At 44.2% G+C, this 12,468-nt stretch overlaps 1 protein-coding gene and 1 non-coding gene across 5 annotated transcripts in view; both read left to right on the top strand.

Moving 5' to 3' along the window:
* ZFAND4 (zinc finger AN1-type containing 4) overlaps positions 1-841 on the top strand; it is a 47,962-nt gene extending 47,121 nt beyond the window's left edge. For all 4 annotated transcript variants that reach the window (XM_058671837.1, XM_058671839.1, XM_012930781.2 and 1 more), the window contains one exon: positions 463-841. In XM_058671837.1, coding sequence (XP_058527820.1) covers positions 463-598 — 136 coding nt within the window. In that variant the 3' untranslated portion in view covers positions 599-841. The remainder of the gene's footprint in view (positions 1-462) is intronic.
* An 8,112-nt stretch (positions 842-8,953) lies between these two features.
* Positions 8,954-9,060, top strand: LOC118759463 (U6 spliceosomal RNA). The gene has a single exon (XR_004996198.2). It is a non-coding gene; the product is annotated as a U6 spliceosomal RNA (small nuclear RNA).
* The last annotated feature ends 3,408 nt before the right edge of the window (positions 9,061-12,468 follow it).

Here is a 12,468-nt window from a genome sequence, read left to right as displayed (position 1 = left end):
CCCTGTAAATTAGCATTGATTGCCCCCAAAAGATGGTGTTTGCCTTAGGTTAAGAGTGGGTATTGAAAACAACAGCTGCATTTTAGGGGGCGTTTTGCTCAAAGGAAAATGGCTTATCATGATAGTAGGAATATTTTTTAACAGCTCTTTCATGGTATAGATTTGACTTTGTTGAATTGGCTCATGAGACTGAATTTCTCAGAAATCCAAAGTCCTTGCAGATATAGTAGACGGAAGAGAAATAGCGGGCAGTGCAAGCTTCCAGTTTAGATGCATAGACAGTCGGCTTGCTCTCTGGGGCCTGCTGTGCGGTTGTTGAGCGGAAGGCAAGTGCCAGTGCTGAGATTGTGAATGAGAGCAGAGGGCTGCTGGCTGTCTGCCCGAAGCCAAACTCCTCTCTTCCAGAGAGAGCAGACTTTCCCGGAAATGTGACTATTCACACACATTTTTCCTGTGCCTTAGATGTGGAAACAACTTCTGTGCCTCTCATCGCTATGCAGAAGCTCACAGCTGCACCTATGATTACAAGAGTGCAGGCAGGAGATACCTGCAGGAGAAGAACCCTGTGGTCAATGCACCCAAACTGCCAAAAATCTAACCTGTCTGTCTGCACCTTACTGTCCTGCCTGAGGAGTCGTATTATAATCAGAAGAAATATTGTCCAGACTGCATTAGTTTTGTTCGACTCTCAAAAGATTGGCCAGATAACAAAAGCTGATAATGCATACTGTCGGAGAATGAAAATGCTACTGTATTTGACATCTTTATTCTTTGGTGAATTGGAAGTTTTAAAAGTAGTTTCAAAAACTGTACACTATAATGAATTAACTTTGTTATTGCATGTCTTGTGTTAAGTGTTTTATATTTGATACTGCAATGTTACCAAACAATTCTTCAAGAGATGCACTTTAGGAAGGTAACGTTGACTATGTACCTGGGCTTCCATGTCAGAGAGAGACGTACAGGGCTGCCGACATGGCTCTTCACAGATCAACCACCTGTGCTTTTGTGTGTGTGTGTGTGGGGGGGGAGTAGGCGAGATTTTTTTTTTTTTAGTCCTATGTGTGAAAGTTTGAGTTTACTGGCAAGTTGCTTTTGAAGCCACTTTATAGAAGAAATAGAACATTTGGTTTTCCTGTGTGGTTTTTAATACATATATTGTTTCCATGTTCAGAGTGGCATTCAGAGATATATCTGTTCTATAAAACACATCATGTTTATCATAGTATTTATTTCTTTAAATCCTGCTTTTTGGATGGCAGTTTTAACATAGAGTATGTCCCACCCGTTGACATTGCATATAAGAAGCAGCTTCTCACCTGCTGCAAGAGGACTACCTTTACAATAAAATCTCAACTTGGTTTGTTTTTCTTAAATGTTGAGTGCTCTTACCAGGAGAAATTCAAATAAAGGCTGAATTGCATTATGAAGTTGTTTATTGGATTATTTATCATTTTCTTTTACACATTTTAAGTAAAACCACTAAATAAATTGGTAATCCTACTTTGGAAAAATATCAACATAAAAATGTTCTTCAGGGTATGAGGGTTTTACGTTTGATCTTAGCCAAAAGGCCGAGCAGCAATGGCGTATGAGGGTTTTGATCCCCAGAGGTAACCAGTAAACCATTCAGGCTTCTTGTAGGCCACTTGCTCTGCAGAGGCCGATGGGGGCTCGACACTGGGAAATAGCTGGTGGGCAACCCTATAGACTGCACCTCTGGTTGTGCATAGATAACAGAGTGCTAATTAGATGCGGCATCAGACTCTGTTTCCACTTAGGACCCTGTGTATTCTCAGAGAACTCTCTTATCCTTCCCCTAATCCCTGTAAGAGGTGGTATATTGGTAGAGGAAGGTGCCTTCAAAAGCAAGTAGGAAATTGATTCAACAGTATAATCACTGGAACACTTCAAGCTTTGCTTTCTTGGATTAATAAAAAATGTTTTCATTGGGTTAATGAATAATTGAGATTTTCATCCTTTATCAAGAAAACAGTCATTTTAGATACTCAGCTAGTGGAGGGGATTGTTGAAAACAGACCAAGCCATATTTATTCTTGTAAACACAATTATTCTCCAACGAACATGAATGCTTAGGGTATGTTTAATACACACTTTTTAAAATCAAGCCTGTAAGTAGAACTAAGTCTTAAATTGTACAAAAGATTTTGGTCAAAGTTGAATCTTTTTACTACAGTAGTTCAAAGACGAACCACTTTAATTCAAGAAATTGTATCATTATTGGGAGGCATTTTTTAAAGCTTTCAACTGTTACAGGGATGCCATCCAAGTTCTAGAGTCCCATTTCTGCCCTGATAATCTTGGGCATTAACAGAGGGCCTGTGGGAGCCATGGCTAAACATTAATCGATAATTATTGAATTGATCAACCTATCCATGATTTTTTAAAAAATTTATTTATTTTTATTGGAAAGGCAGATAGAGAGGAGGAGAGACAGGAAGATATTCTGCCTGCTGATTCACTCCCCAAGTGGCCACAACAGCTGGTGCTGAGCCAATCTGAAGCCAGGAGCCAGGAGCTTGTTCCGGATCTCCTAAGTGGGTGCAGGGTCCCAAGGCTTTGGGCCGTCCTCAACTGCTTTCCCAGGCCACAAGCAGGGAGCTGGATGGGAAGCATGGCTGGCAGGATTAAAACTGGTGCCCATATGGGATCCCGGCGGGCACGTTCAAGGTGAGGACTTTAGTCGCTGTGCTACCTTGCCAGGGCCTATCCATTTTTTAAAAGATCATTTAAGTTTTATTTAGTTAAACCCAAATATTCAGGTGTTTTAAATTGAATAACTTGTGAGTGGATTTGATTATTAAACACAAGACAGGGATGCACATTTTCATTTCCTATGATTTTAAGCCATTGTGGGATCATCACACTTGTATCTTTCAGTGTGACCCCTATTCCACTGTTAGGACATGAGACAATAATAGTTGATGCATGGATGGATATTTTTAAATAATTACAATTTTTTTTTAAGATTTATTATTATTGGAAAGCCAGATATACAGAGAAGAGGAGAGACAGAGAGGAAGATCTTCCATCCGATGTTTCACTCCCCAAGTGAGCTGCAACGGGCCGGTGCTGTGCCGATCCGATGCCGGGAACCAGGAACCTCTTCCAGTCTCCCACGCGGGTGCAGGGTCCCAAGGCATTGGGCCGTCCTCGACTGCTTTCCCAGGCCACAAGCAGGGATCTGGATGGGAAGTGGAGCTGCTGGGATTAGAACTGGTGCCCATATGGGATCCCGGGGCGTTCAAGGTGAGGCCTTTAGCCGCTAGGCCACGCCGCCGGGCCCTAAATAATTACAAATTTTAATGTAAGTAAAAAAATATAAACAGTTTAAGTTGAAGTAAATTGATTCAAGTTAAAAACCATCAACTGAACATTGAAATTCAATCATTGTCAGCCATGGTTGTTGACCATGGAAGATCTCTCTCCCTCTGTCTTTCCTCTCTCTGTAACTGACTTTCAAATCACCTTTAAAAAAAAAAAAAAGAAAAATCCCTGAGTGACTGAGATGTAGTAAATAATGATACCATGTTTTAATTTTCTATAGCAGGGCAAAGCGGGGGGTGGTTCTTGTCGGTGTGAGCTGCTTGGGCTGCCCCGACCCAGAGCAGAGAGCCTGGGTTCAAGTTCTAACTCTGTCACCAGGATGGTTCAAATGCTTGTTTTCTGAACTGCTTGAACATAGGCTGAAGACTTCTTACCCATCCAGTCACATGTAATTCCTACACCTTTTATACAACTTTGCAAAAAAGAAATCTGTGTTGATTAATACAGTGTTGCCATAGTACCATCCAGTGTGCAGAACCCATTCCCACTTCATTGACTTCATTAGCTTTGGTTTTTTTTTTTTTTTCTTTCATGGTTCAGGATCATGAGCAGTTTTTCCTAGGGATTTGGAAGTATGGTTTTTGAGTCCTTACTGGTATGTATAAAGTTGTCCTTTCTATGACCACAGTGTTGGGTGGTTTGGCTGGGCTTTCTAGGTTCAGAATTCATTTCCTTTCAAAATCTGAAATGTAAAGCATTAAACTGCTCCCTGACTCTGCCTCCTGTGTTGCTGACAGTCATAATGCCCATCTGACACCTAGCAGCATCTTTGTTAATAAGGTAGTAGGGATTTGTTCTTGGCTGTATAGCTTTAAAGTTTTATAAAGGTCTTATAGCTTTCTCTCGCACTTTATTCAAAAAGCAAGGGTTGGCAGATGGTGGGGGAGGGGAGAAGAGAGCAAGCATCCACTGGTTCGCTCTTCCAGCACCCACAACAGCCAGGAGCCAGGGGATCAGTGCAGCTTTCCTGTGTGAATGGCAGAAACTCAGTTACCTTAGGCTGTCTCCAGGTCTGCATTAGCAGGAAGCTGAAGTCAGAAGCCAGAGCTGGGAACCAAATCCAGGTACTCTGATGTCAAAAGTGGGCGTCTCAACCAAGGTCCTGCCTGTTGAACTACGCGTCTGCTCCTGTTATAGTTCTTTTATTATTATTATTATTATTATTATTATTATTAATTACATTGCATCATGTGACACAGTTTCATAGGCTCTGAGATTCCCCCAACACCTCATGGTGGATTCCTCCACCTTGTTGCAGTATTGCAGATCAAATTCAGTTGAGAGTCTTTCATTGCAAGCATATACCAAGCAAACAGTCCAGCATCTAATTGTCCAGATACATTCAACGGTTTCTTGGGGAGATCATCTCTGGTCTGAAGGTAGAGCTGGCAGAATATCATCCTGATCAATTAAAAGCCCCAACATAACATCAACAACAATTTACAACATTATAGAATTAATTGTCACGGTATTGAGTAACCAATATGTTACAAAATGCAAGTTCTTAACCACATCCTGTGACTACTTCATTGACATTTCAATTTTAGTTTATATACAACCAGCTTCTATACACCTTAAAATGGCTATAGGATACTATTCAGCTGTCTCATGTCTATTCTCATTTTAGTATTTAGCAGTCTATAGCATTGAAGCATAATTCTACTGAACTGGGCAGATTTTAGGATAGTCTAAACTGGCTTATAACTCTAGCAAGGCGTATGTCAACAGTTGAGGTGTAGAACTATTTTAGGAGGGGTGTGCAGAGAAATCTTCCATTCCCCAGTGAGGAGTATCTAATCTCTGTGTCCCACCTAGTAAGGTATATGTGAATCCATGCTGACCGTTTCCTGTCTGGTTCTAAGCTTTCCTTGTTGTTCGCCACTGTGCCGGGCCCTCCTGTTATAGTTCTTAAACGATTGAAACTCCATTTTTCTTGGCCCTTGATGTATCCATTGATTCTGAAGTCTCAACATTTTCTCCAGCACTTGATATGATTTCTGCTCTACAGCTCCCTCCTTTGGAAACTTTTGTTGGATGTTTAGTCACCTATGGAGAACCTCCATCTGTGGCCACTTTTTAACAACTATTTTCTTTTTTTAAATTCAGAATTGTGAGATAAAGAGAGATCTTCCATTCACTGATCCAGTCCCTGTGTGACTATAGTTGACAGCATTGGGCCAAGCTGATGACAGCAGCCAGGAGTTTCATCCAGATTTCCCATGTGGATGTTCTTGGGCCATGTTTGGCTCCCTCCCCACCCACCCTCTCCCCAGAGAAAAATAGAACAGGCAACTATGCTGGTATACTGGTATAGTTAACAAAAATTTGGCATTAACCAGGCCCAGAATGTCCACCAGCTACTGGCTTCTTTTCTGCCAGCAGTATAATGCTTGCTTAGGTACAGGAAACCTAGGCAGTTGCCTACAGCTGGGTTTTTTTCTTTTTTTCAAGATAAGAGTGGGGGAGGCAGGGAATGCCAGGACGGGACACACCACCCTGTACCGCAGGCAGAGGGCTTCAGAGTGCCTTAGGGAAGAGGGCTGGGGGACATATTGGAGTGGGAACAGCTGAGGCCATGTTAGACATGGAAGGGATGACTTCTGGAGGTTTCTGTGGACCTGTGTGAATCTGGAGGGCATGTGCAGTTCAAGCTAAGGCACCCACTCATGCGGGAGACCTGGGCTGGGCTAAATAGCATTGCCTACTGCCCAATGGTATACACAAAAGCTGGGGCTGGGGGCAGCCTGGCTGGCCTAGGCCACAGCACCCAGCTGAGAGCAAGGGGTGGGCCACCTCAGGCTGGGCTGCTGCACCCACTATCACACGCAAGACCGGGGCAGAGAGAGGGCCTGGTAGGGGAACTTCAGGGACTCCCTTGCTGGACTGCTGCTTCCATGGATAAACATGAGAGCTGGGACTGGGGGTGGGCCAGGCTGGGCCAGGCCTAAGCACCCTCTGACATGTGCCAGGACTGAGTGTAAGTCATGTTATTCCATGGCAAGTGAAAGATCCAGACCTGATAGGAAAATTATGGATACTCTCCTGCTAGGCTACAGCTCCCATTGGTTATGAGAACCAGAGATGATGGCAGACCAAACTGGGCAAGGCAGCAGCACCTGTGACTGGATTCCTGTGGGCTGGATCTGGGGGGCAGGTTGGTCTGAACTGGCAGGTTGCAGCACCCCTGGGTATGCACAAGAGCCAAATGGGATGCGAAATGGACTGGGCTAGCACAAGGAGACATATACGGAACATGCAAATCCAGGGTTGAGTGCAGGCCTGGCAGGGCTATTGGGGGTCATCCCAACTAGGCTGTGCCACCTGCTGGTGTATATAAAGACAAGGCCTGTGGCAGGCTGGGCTGAGCTAGGCTGCAGCACCCGTAAGTTCACATGAGAGATGGGCTGGGAGCAGAACTTATCAGGCACCTGCATCCAGTGATGTGTGTGTTGGCTGGTACAGGTTAGACCAAACCTACCCTGCACTGGCTAGTGCACACAAGAGTGAAGTCTGAGGTTACCCTAGGCAATGTTTCCAGTTGAGGGACTCCTCAGCTGGACTCAAACTCTGGCCACAGTGAAAATCACAATATATGTGATATGACCTTGGAGTGTATGTATATATCGGGACTGAGCCTCCTCAGTTGCTGATGCCTGTGCAGTGGACAGCATGTTCAAATGCATGAGGCGGGGGCGGGTGGGGGGGAACAGAACAAGTTGGACAATTCTCCTGGCCAAACTTTGCAACATGTCCCTGGGCCTGTGAATGCACTAAGGTGAACTTGGTCAACCGATAGACCTTGTAAAAATTTTCTCAGTCAGTCCTTATACAATGAACCAATGATGTCTTAGAACTATCAAAATCACTCACTTAGAGACCCACATAGGGGTCTCTGAGGCATCATCAGGTAATGGTCCTCTATCCTCAGGTGATGTATTCTGACAACCAGGAGCGGCCCCTTTCCCTTCCCTCACTAGAGAAACAGGAGGGGAAAAAATTGAAACATTTGTCCCGTACAACTTCCTCCATACATCAACCCTCCCCACCTTAACTGGAGACCCACAGGGGCATACATCCTTGTCAATTATGTAAATAATGTTTAAAAACAAAATTTAAATCATAAGGAAGTGGAGTAGCTGGGAAACAAACCGGCACCATCTGGGATGCCAGCACCAGCAGGTGAGGATTGGCCTATTACGCCGTCACACCAACCCCTCAAAAGTTTTTTGACATACAACATACCTCTAGAAAAGTGAATAAACACAAAATATGTACAGTTCAATGATATATACAGAGAAGATATCTGGGTGACCAGTGCCCAAGGTAATAAATGTAAAACAGGGCCTGGCATGGTGGTTATATGGCTAAATCCTTGCTTGGCACGTGCTGGGATCCCATATGGGTGCTGGTTTATGTCCTGGCTGTTCCACTTCCCATGCAGCTCCCTGCCTGTGGCCTGAGAAAGCAGCAGAGGGTGGCCCAAGGCCTTGGGACCCTGCTCCTGTGTGGGAGACCCAGAAGAAACTCCTGGTTGCAGATCAGCACAGCTCTGGCCATTGAAGTCATTTGGGGAGTGAACCAGCAGGGAGAAGATCTTTCTGTCTTTCAATAAATGATATCATAAATAATTCTTAAAATAAAAACAAATTTAAAAAGAAATGTCAAAGTTTATCACACTCAGAGCCCTCTCCACCTGGCGCCCTGTAATGACCCCTGCTTGCCTTCTCCTCTATGAGGAAACCACCACTCTGCCCTTCTGTGATGGTCATTTCCTTGCTTCTCTTTGTAGCTGCACCACCTAAGCATGGATCTTTTCAATGCTACCTTATTTAAAAAAAAAAAAATAAAAGGGGCCACTGTGATGGCTCAATTGGTTAACCCTCTGTGTTGGAGCACCTGTGTCTCACATGGGTGCTGGTTTGTGTCCTGGCTGCTTCACTTCCAATCCAGCACCCTGCGTGTGGCCTGGGAAAGAAGCAGAGAATGGCCCAAAGCCTAGGGATACTATATCTGTGTTGAAAACCCACAAGATGCACCTGGCTCCTGGCCATGGATCAGCTCCGTTCTGGCTGTCGCGGCCACTTGTGGAGTGAACCAGCAGAAAGAAGATCTTTATCTCTCGTTCTCTCTGTTAATCTGCCTTTCCAAGAAAAACAAATCTTTTACAAAATTAAGATGAAGAAAAACATGATGTAATGGAAAGGCTTGGTGTGTTTATTATGAGATTAATTTGTATTGTGTATATGGCTGTAGATTGTTTTTATTGATGCTTGATTCTGTTGGGCACCTAATGGTGCGGTGTGCTCATCCATCTCCTGTGGGTGGCCATTTGGGTTCTTTCTAGCTGTGGGTCTTTTACAAACCATGTTGTTAGGAACATTTCTGTGCATTGCATTGCTTTTGGTTCTCTGCCTCAGGGCGGAACCGCTGCATTGAGGGATGACTTTGATGTGCCTTCCACTGAGTAGATGGCACCAACAATTTTCCAAAGCCATAAACTTCCTCCAGTTCTTCTCCATGGGTGCAGGGACTCAGGGACTTGGGCCATCTTCTGCTGCTCTCCCAGATGCCATAGCCAGGAGCTGATTCAGAAGTAAAGTATTCGGTGCTCGCTTCGGCAGCACATATACTGAAATTGGGATGATACAGAGAAGATTAGCGTGGCACCTGTGCAAGGATGACATGCAAATTCGTGAAAAAGTGGAATATTCAGTACTGAAACCAGGATTCCGGCTTTACAGGCATAGGCGTAACATACTCTGCTGAGGCACCTTCCCCAAGGAACTTTTGTTCCTCTGAATCTCTTTCTTTTGTACCAATGGCTTTCCTCAAATATTTGGAAAGTGTTTACATGGTTAGGTGGAAGAATGTGACTAATGTACATGGTGGGAACCAAGGAGAAAGGAGAAAGTGTTGCTTGATTTGGACTTGGTCACAGTCTTTATCTTCCCTTTTCCAAATGTATTCATTTGATCACTTTTCTAGGGTCCCCAGGTGCAAGGGACTATAGTTAGGTGCCTGTGAAGTTTAACTTTGATTTGGTTATTTTCTTTTCATTTGAAAGGCAAAGAGATAGAGATTGACACAGACTTCCAACTTCTGGTTCCCTCCCCAGATGTCTGCAAGAGCCACAGCTGGGCCAGGTCAAAGCTGACAGCCCAGAACTCCATCACGGTCTTCCAAGAGAGTAGTGTCACAGGCCTAAATGCTTGAAGCATTACCTGCTTCTCAGGGTATACATGGCAAGAAGCGGGATCAGAAGTGGAGCCTGTTTTTAAGCCTAGCATGTAGGTATCGTTGGCTTAACTGCTGTGCCAAACACCCACCCCTAGTTGTTTAAAGTCCATCTGTATTGAGGTGTAAACTCCAACTGTGGGTGTGTATAAATCACGATGATTAAACCAACTCTTAGGATTCCCACGTCACATGTTCGAGTCCTTGGACTTGAAGTCAGGCTTTGTTTACTGCTAACATGTACCCGGGAGTGAGCAGATGACGGCTTGGGTATCTGAGTTCTGGGCCCATGGCTTCTTTCCAGCCCCGCTCCAGCTGTTTGTGAGTACCTGGGGAGTGAAATAACACTTCCTTCTGAGTCTCTATCTGTAGGCCCTGCCTTCCAAGTAAATAAGGCAATTTTTAAAATTTTAAAGCGACGGTGGTGTTATTTAGTTACAATTTTGGTAAGAGTTAACAAGAAATATGTGAAACTGGGGCCAGTGCTATGGCATACTAAGTAAAGCCACCACCTGCACCACTGGCATCCCATATGGGCACTAATCTGCGGCCTCGATCTTCCGCTTTCACTCTAGCTCCACACTAGTGGCTTGGTCAAAGCAGCAGATGATGACCCAGATCTTTGGGCCCCTGCCACCCACATGGAGACCCAAGTGAAGTTCCTGGATCCTGGCTTTGGCCTGGCCCAACCTTGACTATCGAGGCCACTTGTGGAATGAACTAGAGGATAGAATATCCATCTCTCTCTCCTTCTCTCTCTCTCTCTCTGTCTATCCGTCTGTCCATCTGTCTTTCTCTCACTTTGACTTTAAATAAATACATACATCTTAGAATCAAACAAGTATATGAAACTATACAAATATGCAACAGACATATCTGTGCCTAGTCCAGGATACTCCACAAAATTTATTAACATCTTACTTGAAAGAGGGAGAGAGGAATAGCACTTTCCATCTGCTGATTCACTCCCCAAATGGACACAACAAGATTCTGGGCCAAGTCAAGACAAAGACTCTAGAGCTCCATCCAGATCTCTCCCTGATGGGAGGCAGGGCCCAACCACTTGGGCCGTCTTCTGCTGCTTTTCCAACTGCATAAGCTAGGTCAGAAGTGGAATATCTGGAGCCCATTTGGGTGTCAGCATTGGCATCGTAGTCAGTGGCTTAACCTGATGCACCAAAACACAGGCACGATGACTCCAAAGGTGACTCGGGCAGTCTGGGTCCCAATTTTGGCTGCAGTCAGTTCTTTACAATGTCATCAGGGCCCCTAAAAAGCACTCAAGCTCAGCAGATTTTAGCAAAGACAACTATTATGGGATAGCAAATTACTATGCAAGAAGCAAGCAAATTATCACTCTGGGCCATGAGCATGTCATCAGTGTAAATAGCTTTCTGTTCAGCAACAGTGGGGAATCCTTTGTTGTCTATGGCTTCAGTTAGGACAGAGACCCTCAAGAAGGGAAGACCACATGGAGACAAGGGAAGGTAGCAATCTTACAAGCCAAGCAGAGACGCTTCTTTCAGCCCCCATCAAACACAGAACATGTAGCTTCCAATCTGTTTTTCCACTCCATTCTCTGCAACAACTTTTAAAGTCTATCCTTCCTAGCATTCTGTTTTAATTGTAATAGACAGTGGAGACACTTTATATCTAGGTTGTTCCCACTTCTTTTTCTTATGTTTATATGAAGGGACCAGATTTTATGCATTTCACAGATAGAGTCTCAAGGACATAACGATCCATCTAATCCTCTTTCTCCACCCCTCCTTCCTTCCCACTGTTCTTAGTTTTATGGTGACATACTTTCAATTTATACTCACATTAAATAAAGAATTCAACAAGCACTAGTTAGAAAGATCCCTGTTCCTCAGGAGTATGGACAAGGGTTATAAATAATAATCCCATCTCAAGATATCAATTTCACTCATATGCATTACAGGTTTTCATTCTGTATACATTACCACACATTAGAGAAAACAGATGGTTATTGTCTTTTTAGGATGGGTTTATTTCGCTAAGCATAATGGTCTCCTGTTACATCCATATGGTTGCAAAAGACAGGATTTTGTGGGTTTTTTTATGGCTGAGTGGCATTCCATCATGTATGAATGCCAGTCATCAGTTGATGGACATTTGGGTTGATTCCATATATTAGCTATTGTGATTGAATGTCTATAAACATGACAGTACAGTTGACTCCTATGTTGACATCACTTATTCCACTTCTTGCATGGATCCTTAGAGCTTGGAAGGATGTCTCACTCCCTCTATCCCAACACCATCCTGCATGTTTGTGACAGATGTGTTGGAGTTAAAGAACTGACCATAGTAAAACTGGTGGTCTATTCACTTTTCTCCACTTTGCCTTCCTGTGTCCCAGGACTCCATCCAGGGTCACATTACAATCGTCTGCATGGTTCCTACCCCTCTGATGCCTCTGGGCCGGGATGATTTCTCAGACTGATGGCTTTGGCAGACTTGAGGATTGGTCAGCTACTTCATGGAATGTCCTCAATTTGGAAAGTGCCCAATGTTGACCTCACAGTGAGACTGACTGTGTGGGTTTTGAGCAGAGAAGCACTATTCTCACCACATCCTCTCCAGGGTCTGGGCTCTCAACATGGCTTGTGGCTGCTGATGTTGACTTGGAACACTGGATGGTGTGTTTGCCGGTTTCCCAACAGCACAGTTAAGCTTCTCAGTGCTTCCCCATGTGCAGAGCCCACTGGAAGTTATGCTTCTCCTCCTTGGGGAGGGGGTAGTCCCAAAATTCCTCTACATGCTTGATTTATGTAACCATTGATTTTAATGAGTAAAGACTCATGGGTGTCCATTTCACCTCCTGAGTGGGAACCCTCCTGCACTCTATCTTGTTGCTCACAT

This window comes from Ochotona princeps, chromosome 13 (assembly GCF_030435755.1).
Source record: "Ochotona princeps isolate mOchPri1 chromosome 13, mOchPri1.hap1, whole genome shotgun sequence".
Classification (NCBI taxonomy): domain Eukaryota; kingdom Metazoa; phylum Chordata; class Mammalia; order Lagomorpha; family Ochotonidae; genus Ochotona; species Ochotona princeps.
This window is presented reverse-complemented; position numbering and strand designations above follow the sequence as displayed.